General features: G+C 52.9%; 4 protein-coding genes and 1 non-coding gene across 5 annotated transcripts; 1 reads left to right on the plus strand and 4 right to left on the minus strand.

Moving 5' to 3' along the window:
- Window positions 1-3,302: 3,302 nt before the first annotated feature.
- Window positions 3,303-4,081, minus strand: BDP81DRAFT_33645 (uncharacterized protein). Its single transcript, XM_060585921.1, has one exon. It carries the CDS (start codon window positions 3,828-3,830, stop codon window positions 3,432-3,434), a length of 399 nt encoding a protein of 132 aa, XP_060444713.1. The 5' UTR covers window positions 3,831-4,081; the 3' UTR covers window positions 3,303-3,431.
- On the minus strand, window positions 3,840-5,172 carry BDP81DRAFT_33636 (ankyrin repeat-containing domain protein). The gene has a single exon (XM_060585913.1). The coding sequence runs from the start codon at window positions 4,998-5,000 to the stop codon at window positions 3,909-3,911; it is 1,092 nt and encodes a 363-aa protein (XP_060444714.1). The 5' UTR covers window positions 5,001-5,172; the 3' UTR covers window positions 3,840-3,908.
- A 6,569-nt stretch (window positions 5,173-11,741) lies between these two features.
- On the plus strand, window positions 11,742-12,848 carry BDP81DRAFT_406877 (uncharacterized protein; the record flags this gene model as incomplete). The annotated part of the gene is made up of 1 exon (XM_060588993.1): window positions 11,742-12,848. One exon carries the CDS (start codon window positions 11,742-11,744, stop codon window positions 12,846-12,848), a length of 1,107 nt encoding a protein of 368 aa, XP_060444715.1.
- A 191-nt stretch (window positions 12,849-13,039) lies between these two features.
- BDP81DRAFT_461456 (acetolactate synthase I/II/III large subunit) lies at window positions 13,040-15,113 on the minus strand (the record flags this gene model as incomplete). Its single annotated transcript, XM_060593773.1, has 5 exons — window positions 13,040-13,105; window positions 13,166-13,584; window positions 13,651-14,008; window positions 14,079-14,950; window positions 15,008-15,113. 5 exons carry the CDS (start codon window positions 15,111-15,113, stop codon window positions 13,040-13,042), a joined length of 1,821 nt encoding a protein of 606 aa, XP_060444716.1.
- Window positions 15,114-16,081: 968 nt separating this feature from the next.
- BDP81DRAFT_t186 lies at window positions 16,082-16,159 on the minus strand. Its single transcript has one exon. It is a non-coding gene; the product is annotated as a tRNA-Gln (tRNA).
- Window positions 16,160-18,471: the final 2,312 nt, after the last annotated feature.

Below are 18,471 nucleotides of genomic sequence, written 5' to 3' on the forward strand. Positions count from 1 at the left end.
TACTATTTCGTCACAACCGGGCGGACCCCGCCATTCCACCAACCGACATGACGAAACCCGCCCACAAGCTTGACTCTATACCGGTTCCAGCCCAGCAACCTGCTTCTGGTGGCGGTGCCCTGTCTCCGAGCGACGCTTCTGCCTCCTCTGCGCCTACGTCTGGACCACCACAAAAGACCCCTCCTCTTCACCAACATGATCCTAACGGTGTCGCCGCCGCCGTTATTACCCCGCCGGCCAGTCCCCCCGTGCCAAGACCTGTCGACGAACGAGACGAATCCCACTCCATCTTTTCCCCTGCTGCTACTGCGACCACTACCACCACCAACACCACCGCCACCACTCACACGGCTGAATCTGCAACGGCCCCTCCCAGTGACGACACATGCTCATTGGCGCAGTCGCAGACGAGCACAAACTACAGTTCTCGCCAGGAGTACATGGACAGTTTGGTCCCGCCATCCCAAGACCAATTTGAAAAGATTGCAGAGGTACAGCGCAATCGGGAGGAGGAGCTAAAGAGGAATAAGTCGAAGCGGCAGACCCAACACCTCCACGACCACTTTCACAACGTCCGACGCTCACAGGACGGACAAGGTGACGCTGCTGGGGACGTATTCGACGAAGCGCAAATAATGTCGCAAGATCCACCGCCAGCTTCAACGACAGAGGGTGAACAGGGCGACAGCGAGGCGATCAATCGGGCCGCGGCGCTGATCCAGCGCAACTACCGGGGGTATCGCGTGCGGAGAGAGATGCAAGGCATGGGGCTGAACGCATCGACGAGATGGGTCTCGGCCATTGACGAGCTGCAGTTCCGCGAGCTGAACCGGCCGCGCGCAAAGAGCTCCGTTAGTGCTGCCGGATTGTCTCCCACCGGCGACAGGCACAGCGTACTTTCGAGAGACGAGGAGGGCGACATGAGTCGTCCGTCGACGGCCCGTGAGAATTGGAGGAAGGCGGCGACGATTGCGCGGCGCGCCGGGCACGATGACGTCGAGTCCGACTCGGACTCATCCGGGTCCTCGTCGGATTCGGAGGACACGCCCGAGAAGAAAGCCGAGAGGAAGAAGAAGCGCGAGGAGGCTGTGGCGAGGCGGAAGAAGGATTCCAAGATGATGGGGTTGCAGTATTTCCTGGAGATGGTCGACCTCAAGCATCGCTACGGGAGTAACTTGCGTACGTACCACGAGGAGTGGAAAAAGTCGGACACGACGGAGAACTTTTTCTACTGGCTCGACTACGGCGGCGGCAAGAATGTCGAGATGGAGGCGTGTCCCCGCGACCGCCTCGAGAGGGAGCAGGTGCGGTATCTGTCCCGCGAGGAGAGGCAATTCTACCTCGTGCAAGTTGACGACGAGGGACGGCTGTGCTGGGCCAAGAATGGCGCACGCATCGACACCACTGAGGCCTTCAAGGACAGCATCCACGGCATCGTGCCCGCAGACGATCCGACGCCGGCCTGGTCGCAGAGCAACATCCCACAAACATCACCCGGAGCTGAAGCCGCCGACGATAGCCGCTCCGAATCCTCGGTGGAGTCAGCATTGGAGGCAGATCGCGCGGCAAAGTACGCCACGCCCGAGGTCGACGGCGAAACGGGCATGAAGAAGGTATCGCACATCTCAGCAGCGACAATCTTCAACAAGATGCTGCGCAAGTCGGTCAAGAAGAACACGTGGATCTTTGTCGCGGACACGAGTTTCCGCCTGTACGTGGGCATCAAATCGTCGGGTGCGTTCCAGCACTCGAGCTTTCTGCAGGGCAGCCGCATCTCCTCGGCGGGTCTCATCAAGATCAAGGACGGGCGGCTGTCGAGCCTGTCGCCGCTCAGCGGGCACTACCGCCCGCCGGCGTCCAACTTTCGCGCGTTCGTCAAGAACCTCAAGGAGGCGAGTGTTGACACGTCGCACGTGTCGATATCCAAGTCGTACGCCGTGCTCGTCGGGCTCGAGGTCTACCTCAAGTCGCGGCAAAAGGGCAAGAAGGCGATCGAGAAGATGACGCATAAGAAGGAGAAGATTATGGAGCCGGAAGAGTTTCGGAAGCGCGAGGAGGAGGCCAAGGATAAGAGCGAGAGCGCGGCCAGGGAGCGAGAAGTGCTTGAGAAGGAGGCTGAGGAGCGGGAGGAGAACAAGGCTGCGGTCAAGTTGCTGCGGAAGCTGAACCTGGCGCCGCAGGTGCCAGCGGGCCAGAGGAGTGGTGAGGGCGAGGCGGAGGGGAGGGAGGAGCCTGTGATGGAGACGTTGGCGGAGGAGAGGACGAGGGAGGAGACGGCTGCCACTTCTTCGAATACTGCTTCTACTGCTCGACCTGCTGCTGCTACTTCATCTGCAGGGGCCTAGGTCGCCTCAAGTTGTTTTTGGATCCGGCATGGTGGGTAATAGACGGTGGGCTTTGGACCCCTGAAGGTGATGGGCCGATTGGATCCTGGGTTGGATTGGGTTGTGGTTTTTTTGCTTCAAGAGTTCTTTATACCCCCCCTTGCACGGCCTTGCTTTGGAAAACAGTACTCTAAGCGTATAGAACGAGAGGTAGATGACAAAATCTAATGAGTACCCGATGGTTGATGATGTACGCCTTCTGCGTACTACTTGCCCAATAGTCTTCTATACTTCACGTCTTGAGCTCAGTAGTCGTAAGCACAGGTTGTAAGTCCCTTTGCTCCAACCTTTCTATCGGGAATAATTTAACTACCTGATATCTCATATAAGTATGCATATAAACAGCGCCCATCACAAGACAAAACTTCTTCAATCCAATGTGTTTCAGGCTCGATTCCCCATTCCAGGAATAAAGATCTCATTCCTCGTACACAGACAGCCAACCGGCCGGTTGCCAGTCTAGTTCGCCGTCCATGGTAGTGTATGCAAGACAAAAAACATCGCTCGAGTCTTCTGAGACTAATAAAGAAGGCAAGCCTATGGCATCGAGTTCAATAACGAGATACTCGACTGATACGTGTGGTTCGCTACCTAACTAGACAGCCGGATAGAGTCAACTGCCCTCGTCATCTCCGACGATTTCGTCGTCAAACTGGTCATCCACAACTCCTGGTACTGTCCTATGCGAATTACCTTCGTTCCCAGATCTCTGCGGTTCTCCCTGGGACGACTCTGAGGTTGAATCATCGATGTCTTTATCCCATTCAAAGCCTTCTTCGACAAAATCATGCCGAGGATGAATCAATGACCTAGACATGTAACATTTAAAGCACAAGAGAAAATATGTCAAACAAGTGAAAGAGACGCCCCAGATATTAACGAGGCAAAAGTCGCAGAACCACTTGTCAGACTGTCCTCCCACCTTCACCAGGGTTGGACGCCTTTTACCCGCTGAGTTTAGTGGCATTAATAATTCGACGATACTTTGTTTTCAAGAAAGTCAGTGATAAGCTCACAGGAAAGGGCGATGAAGTATGACTCTCGGCCCTATAACGCGGACATGCAGATCCAAAACAGATCAAGAGCACGCTGGATGGGGTTTACGTACCTATGAGCCTGGTGGTAGTGGGCAATGTCCAGAGCGTTCCAGGGTTTGTCTGGTCCCCGACCATATGTATCCGTATTAGCTCCCATGTCAAGTAGGAGGGAGACCACTTCGTCATGCTTAACTGGCCGGTCTTCCCATTTCCAAACGGCTGAGGCCCGTGCCACCCATAAGAGCGGCGTCCAACCGTCCGAGTCTTGCACATCAATGCCGATGCCTGCTTGTTTGGAACGCTCCAAAACCGCTTTCACTAGATCGGCCTGTCCGCTTAGTACAGCGTAGTGCAAAGGTACTCGGCCGACTTTGTCCACGCGTGCAAATTCCAAGTCAGAGATTTGCATGTTACGGCCTAAACGATTGGTCCCGTCATGGCGTAGCTATATATGCAGAACAAGGGACAATGATGACCGGAGTCATCATTATCGAAGCTTTTGCTTTGTGCCACAGTTGGTTGCCTTGACCTGCTCGTAACATTGCAGTAGATCCAGAATCTTGCAAGAATTGTAACAAGCTAGGTGTGCAGGTGTTCTATTGAACTCGTCTTTGATGTTGAGAGGGACATTGCGGTCGAGAATATGCTTGACTATTTTGGAAGAACCGGCCAAGCAAGCGGAGATAATGGGATACGAGAACAAACCGGCGCGAAGTTCAGGGTCGGCCCCTTTATCCAAGAGGTAGCAGATCACCGTTTCGGCCTTGTCGAGGTCCTCTTGGTAAAATCGAAGTGTGGCCGATATCAGTGGCGTGCCCAGAACCACCCCTTCGCTGGTCATGTTGATATCGGCGCCTTTTTCTAGAAGCATTTGAACCATCGGTAGCAACGAGCTCCTGCAGGCTGTGTGTATGGGGTTGAGAGCGTCCCCAGATAAAGGTTTTGCCAGGCTTGCGAGTATTGCATCTTTCGACAACAAGTACTGCAGAACCTCTTCTTTGCACAAAGCCTGGATAGCTAGACTCAACGAAGGTGACTGGAATTTGTTCACTGCAGTCAAGCTCGCGCCAGCATTCACTGCAAGGCGTGTGGACTCTACCGGCGCGAATTTGTTAACATGGTGCAGTATACTGTTTCCTTTGGAGTCTGTTTTCGTGAGGTCTGGGTTATGCTCAAGGATGACCCGACGCATGGCTGGGCTCTCGAGCCACATCGCGCTGAAGATCCGTGGGGTACCATTATCATCGACAAGGTTGACGTCTGCTCCGGCCTCCAGAAGTTCGGCCACTATTTCGACGTGATCATTATCAACGGCATATGTAAGTGCATTTTGGACTTTTTCTGTCGAAAAGTCGGCAGTGTTCTTGGGATTGGCCAGCATAAGCTTCACTGTCTCCTTGTGGTTGCCCACCACTGCGCGTGATAAGGGGGTCTGCCCGTCAGCCGCTTCTTGATTGATACTTGCTCCGTGGTCGACCAAGATCTTGACAATCTGAGGGAACTCTACCGCCTGATGGAGTGGTGTAGATTCTTCCGCGGTGCAAGGCTGGGTGATATCAGCGTGCGCTTCGATGAGCATCCGCACAATCTCTGTGTTGGTGATATGGTGCGTCAAATGCTCGGAATTGCTGTTGTCTGGGCATCCTGGCCTCGATGTTGAAACTCGACCTTAGCCGTGAGCAGAGGGTCTCGTAGTCGGTTGGCGGTGCGTGTAAAGCCATCCTTGCCTCGGGGACTCGCTGGACCGCTGTACAGAGATATCCGACTTTTCTCTCGTTGGTTCCCTCCGTTGGCTGGGTTTTGGCCAACTTGTCGATCTTGTCGATGAGCTCCTCGAGAATCTCAACGCGTGGCTTGCCCTCCATTCCGCGAGCGACAGATCCATATGAAAGTGCTCTTAGCTCGGCAAGGAGCTCGAGGCTCCTATCGTGTGTCTCGAAGCGGCTTCGGATTGCGTCAACAATGCTGAGGAAGTCTGATTTGTCGAGTGTACGCACCGCAAGGTAGTAGTATTCCTCCGCCTTGCCCGTGAGTACAATCGTGATGGCTGAGTGATATTGGTGTTCCTTGATTCCTGCCTTCTCGCAGTAGTCGTAGAACATGGTCAGGGTCTCTTGTAGGACCTCGTACTTCCCCCCTGCATACTTCTTCTCTTTTGGGAATATCTTCGTGAGGTCCGTTAATTGCCTCGGGCTTGCGAGGGTCTGGTCTTGCTCCTCGCTTAATTCGCGTGATGTCGAGTTAAATCGTTGGCTATATGTAGTTGAACGCAGTTCTATTCGTACATCGCCGCTTTGGCTCATGAATTGTGATCTCGACGGCAAGCTCGGGCTCGTAATTGCAATTGGAGGAAACGGCGTCTGACGGACCGCCGGTTGGGCTATGCTTGAAGCAATCCTTCCTTCTGTGATTTTGAGGAGGAATTCCGGTTTCTTTACTCGCTGGTTGAACTCCTCGTAGCGGCAGACTGCTCGGTCCACCTGCTGTTGGTTCCACGGCACGAATTCTGACGCTGCCACTGTTGCTGCGAGAGTCTCGTGCGGTGCCCGATTTGGCGTTTGATCTGGCAGCACGCCTCGACAATGGAGGAAGCTAATGACTTCCTTGATGATTTTTGATCTGGCGTTTGCGAACCACTCGTCTGGCCAATCGCCGATATCATCGGTAATTTGGTAGAACAGGGGTTGCCCCTCGAGTCCTTGCTTGGCGTAGATTTCCATCAAGAAAACGAGGGCGGCGTCGACCTGCTCGCTGTTCGGTGTATCTGACGGGTTAAAAGCCCAATTTCCCCAGTATGAATTGTTAATGCCTATCCACTTGAGAGGTATGGGTACCCTAGTCATCGCCATTCTGGTTGACTCGCTTATAATCGTACCCTGGCTATTGCTCGTACTTAAGGCAGCCGGCGTGTTTGACCTCGGTGGGCTCAAGCTCGAGCCACTCATTGGTTGTGGCATCAGGAGACTGTCGTCGCTGGCTTGGGTTGACGGGGTCTGGCTCGATCCCGCCCCTTCTTGTTGACGGGCGCCAGATCTCGTCGTTACTCCTGTCCTTGCCGATGTGGGCTCCTCGGGCTCAGCCGCCATCTTGATCTTCTTCCTTGGCCGCGTGGTGCCCTTTTGTGCTTTGGTCGAAGGGCTCGTACTTCACGCGTTGGAAGGTATAGTCGTTGGATTGTCGCGCGGGCTGGCCGCGGTTGGTGTACTTGACAGACTCAAATTCGCGGTCTTGCCGCGAGGAAGTCGGTATAAGCAGAGGGTCCTTCGTCGGTCGTCGGGCGCTCGAGGCGTCTGGCCGGTCGACCGTCGAAGGCGTTGCTGACGTGATGGACGCCTACCTCTCGTGAGGTAAAGTTAGCACGATTCCTCTATCCCGTCCGGTATTAGAGGGTCGTCTCTTCTGTTTTGCGAGATGCCTTGCTGATCGGCGATAGTGGAATTTAACCACTGATCAGTGTTGGTATTTCTTTCACAGGTAAGTTGGTTCGAACCGTAGGGTCCTGGGGGTGACGAAGTATCAATATCTCTGTATTGATTGATTATGCGTAAGGAGTAAAAGGGAGATTCCAACCGGAGGTTGAGTGGGTAGTCGAGGTCTAATTGTACTCCCTCGAGGTGGCCCATGCTCTGCCCTTACTCGCGGCCGAATTGGGCTTCCAATCCGACACTCTGTGCTGCCGTAAAGGGCCGCCGTCCACAGCGCGGACCAACCATCTTTATCAGAGACATTGGGATCAGCGTTCAGAGAGAGAAAGTACTTGACAATCTCGATGTTTCCAATGAAGATGGCTAGGTGTACTGGGGGCTGTTAGTTATGCATGCGTTCTAGATTAGGTAGGTGTCGGCCAACCTGGCGTCCGGTTCCAGCCTTCGCCTGGAACCTCTCTTTTCTCGACATCCGCGCCTTTTTCAACCAAAAGCTTCACTATATCCAGGCTCTCAGATTTTACTGCCTGAATGAGAGGAGACGAACATTCTTCCGGAGTGAAGTCTGGTAATGAACCGTGCTCTAGCAAAAGGCGACAAAGATCAAGTCTACCGATACGGACAGCAGCCATCAACACAGTCTCTTTCGATAGATCGCAGGTATTAGGATCAGCCCCATAAAGAGGCAAGACTTCGGTAGTCTTATAATGACCACGTGATACGGCGAAGTATAGCGGACTGTACGACAGAGCAGGTGTTGTTGTTGTTGTTCTATTTAACGCCATGGCGGCAAGGGCGCAGCCGCCCTTGCGGCAGACCTCCCGGAGGGTATGTGGCGTGAAGGGTCGCAGGCTCTAGCTATATACTATATAGTACACGCCGTATCCTGACGTCCTCCAAATCTTGCTCGTGAGCTACTATGTGTTCTATCCATCCCTAGTTCCCACTGGTGCCCTAGTTCTGTTATAACCCTCTGGTTTCTTAATAGAGGTAGTTTGTCGTTTGGAGGATAGGTTATGACCTATCTCCTAGTACCGCGGGCAGGTCTTCTGGAAGAAGTCTGTCACGCAGAGGAAGGCCTGGAAGCCTTCAGAGTCAGTGATTAGCCCCTTGAAGTAGCGATCGAGGGACCCTATAGGTCCTACGGGCTCCTGGCGGCTGTAGGGGTAGAGGGTGGGCCACTGTTGCCTCCTCAGTAGGGTCTTTCGGCAGTAGACTAGATGGTCTGCCTCCTTAACCCATCCACTGGAGCAGGTGAGTAGTGCTTCTGTGTGGTTAAAGCGTTGGTGATATTGTTTAAAGTCCCCGTGGCCTGACCGTGCCGCGAGGAGGTGATGAAGGGCAGCCCTAGGGAGGCCAAGTTCAGGAGGGCAAGCAAGAGTAGCCTTGAGCCCTAGTTGGGTATAGCGGGGAGTTGCTTCTTGTTTCCACCATCGTCTATATTGGCGTCTTGGCCGCTCTTTAGCAAGCCACTTGATACCTGATAGAGTAGCTAGTTGGCCCCTAAGGACTGGTAGAGTTGTTCCCTCCTTAGCTAGGCTGTCTGCTTCTTCGTTTCCTTTAACACCTTGGTGCCCAGGAGACCAATGGGTTTGTATATCGTGTATCCTAGCTACCTCCTGGATCTCAAGGAAGACAGAGCAGGTGGAGAACACTCTTCGAGCTTCCGATGTTGTAAAAGCACTTAAGTCGCGGCAAACCGTCCCCACACGCTAGCAAGGGTCAAAGGTAGCCAGCGATCTGAGGTGGTGGATATAGAGGCGCCACGATCAAGCAGAAGCTTCATCACTCTCGAGGTTCCGGGTATGGTTGCTTTATGTAGTGGTGTGTCCCCAAGCACCGTCCTCGATTCGATGCTCGCACCAGCAGCTAAAAGCTTTTCCACGGCTTCTAGATGATCGAAGGCGGCGGCAAGATGCAGGGGAAGAGTCCGTGAAGGACTCATGCTGTCCAACGAATCTGGGTTCGCTCCTAGTGACAGCAGCTCATGAATGACACCATCTAGTCCCAGCGCTGATGCTCTGCCGAGTGCGACTGCCAACCAATGGGCAGAGCATTTTGGCTCCGTAAGACTTGGAACATGATCGCATTGGTTGGCATCATTTGGGGTTCCGATGCGATTTTCTGTTGGGGCCTCGCCATCCACAGTTCCATGGTTAACAAAAGTCTCTGCGTAATCATGCGGATGCTCATTTTCGATCTCATGTTCATCAGATGCACCGCTGTGAACTCTTTCCTGCAAGTCTTGTTCGTGCCCCGCTGCCTGGCGAGGAGGCTTCCGTATGCTACGAACGAGCTCGTAGAAGAGGTCATGGTTCCCATGTAAAGACGAAGCTACAACCGCATCATGGAGATGCGGATTTTCGAAGTCTATAGCAGAGCCGTAAGATCTTAGAATGATCCTGAACGCAAAGAGCTCTCCTGGCTGACTCGATGAGCGCCTGACCCTGAGTCGCCGTGTTTTCGAGTTCCAAAGAACAGAGATGATCAACAATGTCGTCAAGTCCAAAATGCGCCGCAATTGGCAGAGGCTCATAGCTTGTTTCCAATGGTTTTTTAAAGGGAGTCGGCAGAATTGCGTGAGCTTCCATCCAGCGTCGTAACGCTGGAGGAGACTGGAGGACCCTCTCCAATACTTGCAAACTCCCGCGTGCCTTTGCCTCTGCAAATCTGTAATGCTGTCCAAAACTCGGTTACATATGGAAGCAAGGCTGTCCAGTCGTCTGGCGCGCCAGTGTCGTTATCGAGATGCGTTAAGCAGATCTCAAGAATGTCGAGATGTCGACAGCTTTCGGGTTTTGCTCGATACCACAGGTCGTTTGAACAAGACTCGGAAGATAGCCAGTCGCGGATCCCAGGATGGGTGAACTGGACTTCATCATGAACAACGGTAAGCATACCTCCAAAATACCGGAGAGCATGGCTGAGTGATTGCAGGGTGTTCAGGCTATCAAGATGGATGCGCTCGTGGGTCGGATTGTGGGTATCTAGTCACAAGTCTGACAAGTAGTGGATTTCAAAGGTTCTCAGAGGCCTGAAGGAGGAGAGCATCCAGGAGATCAGCTTTTCTGCCCATCGCTGGCGTTCTTCAGGTATCTCGGCTAAGATGATTTTGAAAATCGATTCAGGGCCGATTTCCTTGGAAACTCTTAGTAGCCGAATGGCAGCAGCCAGAGGCTTCCGATGAGATTTAAGCCACCCAATCAGTAAGAGAGAAAGCTCCTGGTCGTTTATAGTCTGGGAAAGGAGACCCGTGAAGACCTCTCGCAAACGCTCAATGCCCACTGTTGGTTTGCGTGTACCACAGGTTAGTCACACAGGTATTCCTGGTATCGCGATCGGTAGCAATATCGTTGGGTTAATCTGGTGTTCTTGTTGTTGTTCTTGTTAAGGAGAGTATCTAAACGCGAAGGCTCGTGATATGGAAGGAGGGAGCTGAGGTGTGTCACGTGCCGAAGACACGTGACATAGCTCGGCTCCGTGTATACCTAGCGATTGCCGTTTGTTCCCACAGCTCTATTTTCGATTGGTACCAGCCGGAACACCGACAACAAGTATATTGAAGTGTAGAATACGTTTGGCAACGTGGCCGAGACACTTAAATACCATGAAGGTGCCCGTATGAACCAACTTGAGGTCATCGCGGGTCTGGCGAGAATATTTCTTAGAAAGGGTGTGAGAGAGTAATTTCAGTTACATTCTTATATATCATGAAGCTAATCTTTAATAAATATATTCATAAATAAATATTGAAACCTCTACATTGTTTAAAAAAAAGGAAACTATGTATTTTAACATTGTTGTCTATACTAGACGTATTTACTAATAAGTACGTTTATAATATAAAGTAATAATATAAAACGAAACGTAGTCTCTGTGCGCTCGTTCGCTTCAACGTATTCGTGGACAGATACGTCGATAAGGCGGATGGGCATAGATAACCGTGGGAGCAAATATTTTCAGGAATCAGGATTCCCTTGGAAGTTGGCGGTGAACGCTGAGAGCAACTTACCATAACGACCAAGGCACCAAGATTTCGGAAGATCCGCAAGACGGATCGCAGTGCCAGCGCCTTTCATGCGAGGGGCCGGCAACGGGGCCTGGAACACATTGTGGCTGAAGACTTTTGGTCTCGTATCTCGGCGGGCGATGTTCATATCGACCTTTACGGTACGTTGATACTGTCTGTTGTTTGCTCCTTCTCTTTTCGGTTGATTTAAGCGATGAAACTTGTTTGTCTAGATCATTTTTCAAGCACGTTACGAGCCTGGTTATTTGCATCGAGGCTCAAGGTGGTTCTGCCAGGGGGGGTTACGGCTCACACAGCTCACCAAACCAGGCATCTGCTCTCGAATATTCCCCCGGTCTGACATCAAGTCTGATGGAAGAAAAGATGACCAGTGGAGTGAAGCTTACCTCGCCATAAATGATATGCATAGCTGTCACTGCGCAGAATTGGACGCCACGATGCATGGAAGCATCCTCGTTGAGAGATGGCGTGTTCTATCAGGGGGCGTTGATCGCCGTTGAGCTATGCTTCCATACCGTTCAGCACGTAGGTGGTCTTTTGAGTTTAGACGAAAGCCGAGATGATGTTTTTCTAACATGTGTGCGTCCCTTGATGTCCGACACCATTATCGAGGGGGCTGAAGACTATTGATAAGTCAACCCACTACATTGCATTTGGGTCAACGCCCTGGCAGATTTCAACAGTCGTGTGAGCTTGACAATCAAACCTAAAACAAATTCCGTCGATCCCGATCTTCCCTGGAAGGGTATTTATAAGTTGTCGTCCATATCTGCTCTGATAATGCCCTGTTTTCAAGGCTTCGGTCTGATATCCAGCCCCAGTATGACAACTTACATCTTTTTGGCCTCTCTTTGAAACTGTCAAGATGGCCGACGTGCCTGCCACTCAACCCCGAACCCGCTTGTGGGAACGAGCCATCGCCTTCGAAAGCCGTTGCCTCAAGAAGCTGACGGGACCCAAACAACAAACCGGAAAGGCCTATGTTCTCAGACTTTCCATCGACTTACTCCAAGAGATCATCGGCCATCTCGATCTTCTAAGCCAATTCATGTTCTCGCAGACCTGTCGTGCCGGCCGCATTCTCACACAAAAAGACTGGAAAGATGCCTCGCTAGCTCTCCCCGAGACTGAACGAATCTCGTTCTGGGCCGCGGTGGCATACAGACTGCCGAACCACTGGGCTTGCGCGCGCTGCTGCGGACTGCACGAAACGGACCGTTCAGACACGCCTTGGAGCCATCGATCACCGCCATGCCAGCAGGGAGAAGCCCTCGACACCCTAGGCCGATCCTACAAGCTCCGACACACCCACATCGAACTCGCGCTCAAGTTCAGGCGCATGGGCACCAACGCAGGCTACCTCTCTGAGCTCCTGGAACCTTGCGTATACATAGCAGACCGAGAAGGTCCATCTTGGAAATCGGGTTCACCAAATGTGACTCGCCATACACCGAGAATCATCAAAGACAAATTCTATTTACAAGTAGTCAAGGAGTTCCATGGAATAGCAACGCTCCACGAGATTCGCTCTTTCAGAATCTGCCGACACCAGCTGTTCCCGTGGTGGTACTGGGGCATCGTAGACTGGAGCGCGTTTGAGAAGACTGTCGAGGCGGCTTGGAATAATCCAGGAACTGTGCACGATGGGGATTGCCAATGTTGCCCTGTCGACTACTCGATCTTGCGCGAGGGAGACGACCTGCGCGTGACGTTGTGGTATGACTTTGGCACGGGAAAATCCCCGAGGGGCTTGGACTGGATGGTACACCTTGGCGACGAGAACGATATCTACAGCGACGGTCTTCACGTCAACAGCAAAGAGCATGAGCATGGAAGCATTCGAAAACTGTTTCAACAGAGCTCATTCGGTCACATGGTGCGAGGTTTGCTACGTGTTATGGTACGGAGCCCACGGCAGTTCTGCAAGACGGCACGCAAGGCCATAGTGGCACACAAGCTAGGACACGCTTGATGGAGTAATGGTTTTCCACATAAGAAGAGCTCCTTTTTGTACCGTTCACATCAACACCAGCGTCTACACTGGCTTCTCAATACATGTGTTGCTCGTTACTGGATTGTGCCGTGACCTTCGACGAAGCTCTCCTCCTTCGGCGCCGAAGTTGCGTTCGCAGACGCAGCCGCTCCCTGCTCAGACTTCTTGTATTACGGTCTGGGGAGGTTGTCGTAATACGGTACGACAATAATGTTGGGATCACTGCTTCCTCCGACCTGAACACCGTGTTAATCTCATATCCACCAATCCAGGAAATAAGACGAGACCAAACTCACCATGGCCTTTGTGGTATTCTGATACGGCACATCAGACACCTTCAAATTGAGCAACGAAGGCTGCTTCGCGCTCGTCAAGGTCCTCACCGCAACCTTGACAGACTCCAACGTCTTGGGTCCGTTGCTGGCGCCGTTCTCCTTGACGACGTCCACCACCGCCCCCTCGCACCCGAACCCTTGCGCGACGACCTCGTACTTTACCTTTGGGTTCATCGCCACGCACGGCCGTTGCGGCGTCTTCTCCCCGTAAATCATGTTCTGCCCGGCCTGTGACATGCCCCAGACGCTGTTGTTCACCACGACTGTGAGGATGTTGAGGCCGAACTTGGCGTAGGTGTCGAGCTCGCCGATGTGGAAGCCTGCGCTGCCGTCGCCGTGGAGGTTGACGACTAGCTTATCTGGCGCGGCGACGGCGGCACCTGTTGAGAGTTAGTGAGATGATTCTTTATGTTATGCTACACAGAGAGGTAAGATGGGCCACATACCAAGTGAGTATCCGAAGCCATTACCCAGGAAGCCAAGGTACCCAGTCGTCACCATTGACAGTCCCGCTCTCGCCTCGTTGAGAGACTGCAGGGCCCATCCACCGCACTCGCCGCCGTCCATGCAAAGGATACTGTCTTTGGGCAGGGCCTGGAAGAAGGCCTTCACGCCGTGATAGGGATGAATGCGGTCGTTCTCCTCGATGATCACCGGGTCGTCCTCGTTTCCAGCCGAGTGAACGCTTGGCTTCTTCAACGCCATGGCCTTATCCACCCACTCACTGCTCGCCTTGACGGATGACTTGGACGCCGCGGCCGCGAGAGCCTGAGCTGCGAGCCCGACATCCGACACGATGCCGACCTGTGTTTCGTCTACTTAGCATACTCTGTCCTCTTCCTGAAGCCGTATATTCGTCGGGCAAGTATCTTACATCGATCTTCCTCGAGCGCCCAATCTCGCTCCCATCCAAATCGACCTGCACAACCTTCGCTTCACTCTCATTCGGCACAATCGCACCGCTTCTACCGCCAATCAAGAAGCCAGTCCTGGCCCCTAGCAAGAGAACAAAATCCGGAGCCGGCCCCTGAGCGCGCAAGAACGGAAGCCGAGTGGCCACGCCGCCGAAAAGAGGATGCGAGCGCTTGATGCTCGTAGAAAACTTGGGCGAGTGGAAAATCGGAGTATTCGTCGCTTCAGCAAGCTTCACTACCTCGTCCGCAGCCCTCGCTGCACCAGTCGAGACCAAAATCACAGGTCGCTTTGCTTCTCCCCAAAGTCTCATCGCCTTCTCAACCGCTCCAGCATCAGGGGCAGGGAGTGATACCGGCGGCGCCGTGATGGATCCCCAAGCCACGCTGTCGATGTCTACCGGCGTGAAGAGCACATCGATGGGGAAATCAACGAGTACCGGCCCAGGCGCCCCCGCCGTCGTCGCCCGCCACGCCAAGCTCACAATGCGCGGGATCTCGCTGCCGTTGGTAACCCGGTGCGCAAACTTCGTCACGGGCTTCGCCAGAACAACCTGGTCGTGGAAGCCCTGGAGGGTATTCGTCTCCGCATCGCGCAGCGGCGGCGAGCTCGTGATGCAGAACACCGGCGAGCGGTCCGCGAAGGCGGTGCTGAGGCCGGGCAGGCCGTTGCAGAAGCCAGAGTTGGCCGTGATGAAGCATACGCCGGGGGCGTCGTTGCCCTTGACCTTGGCCCAGCCCTCGGCGGCCTGGACGGCGACGGTCTCGTGGCGGACGTCTATGAGCTTGATGTCGGCTTCGACGGCGGCGATGAGGAAGCTGTCCAGGTGCCCGCCTGTGAGTTGGTGTTAGTTCGAGAGAAGCGATATGATTCATGTTTAGAGGAACACACCATGGATACCGAACGCAGTTGTCGCGCCCAGATGAGCCAGAGACTGAGCGAGGAGGTCTCCGCCGAGAAGCTCTCGATTCTTGGGCTGTCTCACTTGGAAAGCCATTGCTTGGATGGATGCTTGAAACACTTGAGAGTCACTGCTCATAAATGATGAAAATGAGGCTCGAGCTGCCTTGTGGTGGGAGGTTGACTCTGTTAAGTCGGATCTCACCATTCAATTGCGATACCTTGCCTAAGTTGACCTCTGACCGACCACTTATAAGAAACTGACCTCCAAATGCCGAATGTCGACAGACGATTGTGCGGGGGACCGCGGGAAGAGCGGGAGGGGGGACGTTGCTTGGCCCCGAGGTAAGTTGTACGTACATGTATAAAACAATGTTGGTGGCAAATGGGAGGAGTTGTGTAAATGGTTACCCGTCGTCTCAAGGTAAGCCTTGTATTTTGTGAATGTTTTGCGACATTGACTCTGATGGGTTGAGTCAATAATTGGGGTAGCAACTGACATCAGATGCTTGGAGGTCGGATGAGATCCTTGCAGAGAGACGCCCTTACACGCACCAGGGGTAAAGGCTGCCTTTGCTGGCAGTCACCAACTGTCACTGTCACTAAATAGAGGAGTGTGTGTGTGTTATATTTAACGCCGTGGCGGCAAGGGCGCAGCCGCCCTTGCGGCCGACCTCCCGAAGGGTATATGGCGTGGAGAGCCGTCGCCCTATAACTATTGCTAGATACAGTTCAAATCGTCCTCCAAATCGTGCCTTATGGCTACTATGCGTTCTATCTGTCCCTGGTTCCCGCTGGTGCCCCAGTTCCATTCTTGAATTTTTGCGGCTTAAGGCCGGATATGTCTGGAGAGGGCGGCCTGCCGAAACAGGCCCCTCGTACATGTTCTGATTTTTACAAGACCATTCCTGCCCCAGTACTTGGTTGACGACGTGTACTCGCCGCATATCCATTTTTTCTTGGTCGGAGGGTGTGGATATGAGAAAACCCTGGCGAGGGCCCGGAAAGGGTCCTAGGCCCCGCATTGGGCTCTGCCCTACCCTTCCCACAGGTAGTTAAAGCAGTTGCCGGCGGCTGGAATCGAACCAGCGACCTCTGGGCTCCAGAGGCCTTGCCAGGTGTATGCCACTACACCACGCCGGCCACTAAATAGAGGACTCATTCACGTATATGTCGATGAGATTGCAGTTTCAGCTGTTTGAGACATCATTGGCTGACATAGGTCTTCAGTCACGAAAACGCATAGGCAAGGACAGTTGTAATTCATTTGACTGATTTGATTGGGACTATGAAATAGTCCTGCGAGAGCTCTAGTATGTAACCTCAACCTAAAACTAGAAAATTCTATGATGCCTATTACCCCTAAGGTACACAATGATGTTGAGAAAATGTATCTGATTAATGAAAGAAATTTGGCTATGCGACAGAGTCATTTATTGCCAAGCGAATGGCCCGCTGTCTATGCCACTGGGCTTACTGTCACGCCCGTGGCTCCAACGAAAGCTGTACGCTGGCTAGGCGTCTAGTTCGATCGTACGCTTTCCTTCCGAACCCACGTTGGCCACCAGGCCGCCGCCGCGACAAGCCCGACTCGCTACAACGGCCTATATACTACCGTCAGTTCTATATAGATCTGAAGTATAATTCTCGGGCCGTACCAAGCCGGCTACGCTCCCGCAACTCTCGAGGATATGCGCCACCCTCCGTAGCCCCTCCGTGAACACTAGCCAGAAGGGTCACTTTACTACCATTAATAAGACCATTATCGCTACTGCCCGGGCCGTACTCCCGGTCTGGCGTACTGCGCCCACTAACATCCTACTCAAGGAGTCAGGTCTTCCCACTACGGTCGCCGCGCTAGAAGGGGCCAGACTACGCTTTACCGCAAGGCTACGTCAACTTGACCCCCAACACCCGCTAATCCCCAGGCTGGAGAAACGCACCCCTGGACGCTTTAAACAAGACACACATCTCCAGCGAACCTACGCATTACTACCCCCATACCCTCGGCCGGTTCTAGTCCTCCCGAATCCCCCCGCACCCCAGCGAGACACCAAAGAAGAAGCCGCTGCTACATTTCTACAGATAATAAAAACACTCCCACGATCCGACCTAATGATCTACTCCGACGGGTCCATACTATTTAAAGGCGCTATAGGCTACGGATATATAATATACCGTAGGCCCAAGGCCATCACGGAAGGCCGCGGCCACCTCAGCAAATACACTAAAGTCTTCGATACCAAGGTTAAGGGGGCCCGTCTAGGCCTACGGCGAGCACTAAACCTAGCTACCACCTCCCCCACTACAATCCATCTTTACCTCAATAATACTAGCATTCTCAACTTCATCTTGGGTTTTAGACGATCTCCCGCCAGCTCGCAGGCTACTATACTTAAGATACTCAACGCCCAGCAAGCAAGGGATATAAAATACCACTAGTCGCCCGGACATACCGGGATCCCTAGAAACAAAGTAACTAATAAGCTCGCCAAAGAAGGAGCCGCTCTCCCACTACCTAACCCTCCACCGCTAGCATCATACGCTAAAATAGCAAAGATAGCCCGCGCCAGAGCCCGTAGCCACCATTCACAATAGTAACATACTTCAAAGCAAAAGCTCAAACCAGGCTATAAAAAAACTAACGCTACCCTCCATTACCCTCCAGAATTAGACCTACGGCGTCCTCTTTTACACCACCTCCTCGCTACTCATTCTAACCATGGCCATTTCCACGCCTACCACAGGCGCTTTCAGCACGACGGAGACTTCAAATATAACTACGGGCGGAAATTATCGCCTACCCATCCAATATATTACACAAAGAACCACCATACCTCGGCGCTATGGCCGATTACCAGGACCGTAGACAATCCGGGACCACTACCGCCCCCAAAAGGCCTAGCCAAAGCCTATTAATACGCCCTAATTAGAAACCCGGGTACTTTTAAGAAGTTCGAGCGTATAACGCGCTACTATGAGGCTCACTCTCTATAAAGATAGCGAGCCCGAGATCCCGCGCCTCACAACTCTCTCACACACCCACCGACGCTTTTAGGCCCCGGCCTTACCACACCCCTCTCTCTTACTCCTTTATTCTCCAATTTACTCAATATAATATAAGAAAAATAAAAATACTCTTATAAACAACTACGCCTATAAGGGCAGGGTTTCTACTACGGCCACGCTATCTATAGACGGCATAGGGCTACCAAAGACCCATTCGCCTCTACCGAGCCAGGGACCCCCTGCTGGCGTACTTTTTAGAACTAAACGGAACCTAGGGATTAGATACTAAACTCCACTACTCTAAGCACGAGAAAAAAAGTATACATTATAGACTACCTAACTTATCGTACGCTATAATAGCGGCACGGCACATCATATGCCCAAAGGGCGCTCTGGTTGATCGGAGCTTAGTTACATAGATAGCTGAGCACCTGTCCCTGATGATG

The sequence above is a fragment of the Colletotrichum phormii genome, assembly GCF_030913505.1.
Source record: "Colletotrichum phormii strain CBS 102054 chromosome Unknown BDP81scaffold_11, whole genome shotgun sequence".
Taxonomy (NCBI): Eukaryota; Fungi; Ascomycota; class Sordariomycetes; order Glomerellales; family Glomerellaceae; genus Colletotrichum; species Colletotrichum phormii.

Bases quoted from the DNA above. Each gene is read 5' to 3' on its own strand.
- BDP81DRAFT_33645 (XM_060585921.1), bottom strand. From the start codon at position 3,830: ATGCAAATCTCTGACTTGGAATTTGCACGCGTGGACAAAGTCGGCCGA.
- BDP81DRAFT_33636 (XM_060585913.1), bottom strand. From the start codon at position 5,000: ATGCTCATCGAAGCGCACGCTGATATCACCCAGCCTTGCACCGCGGAA.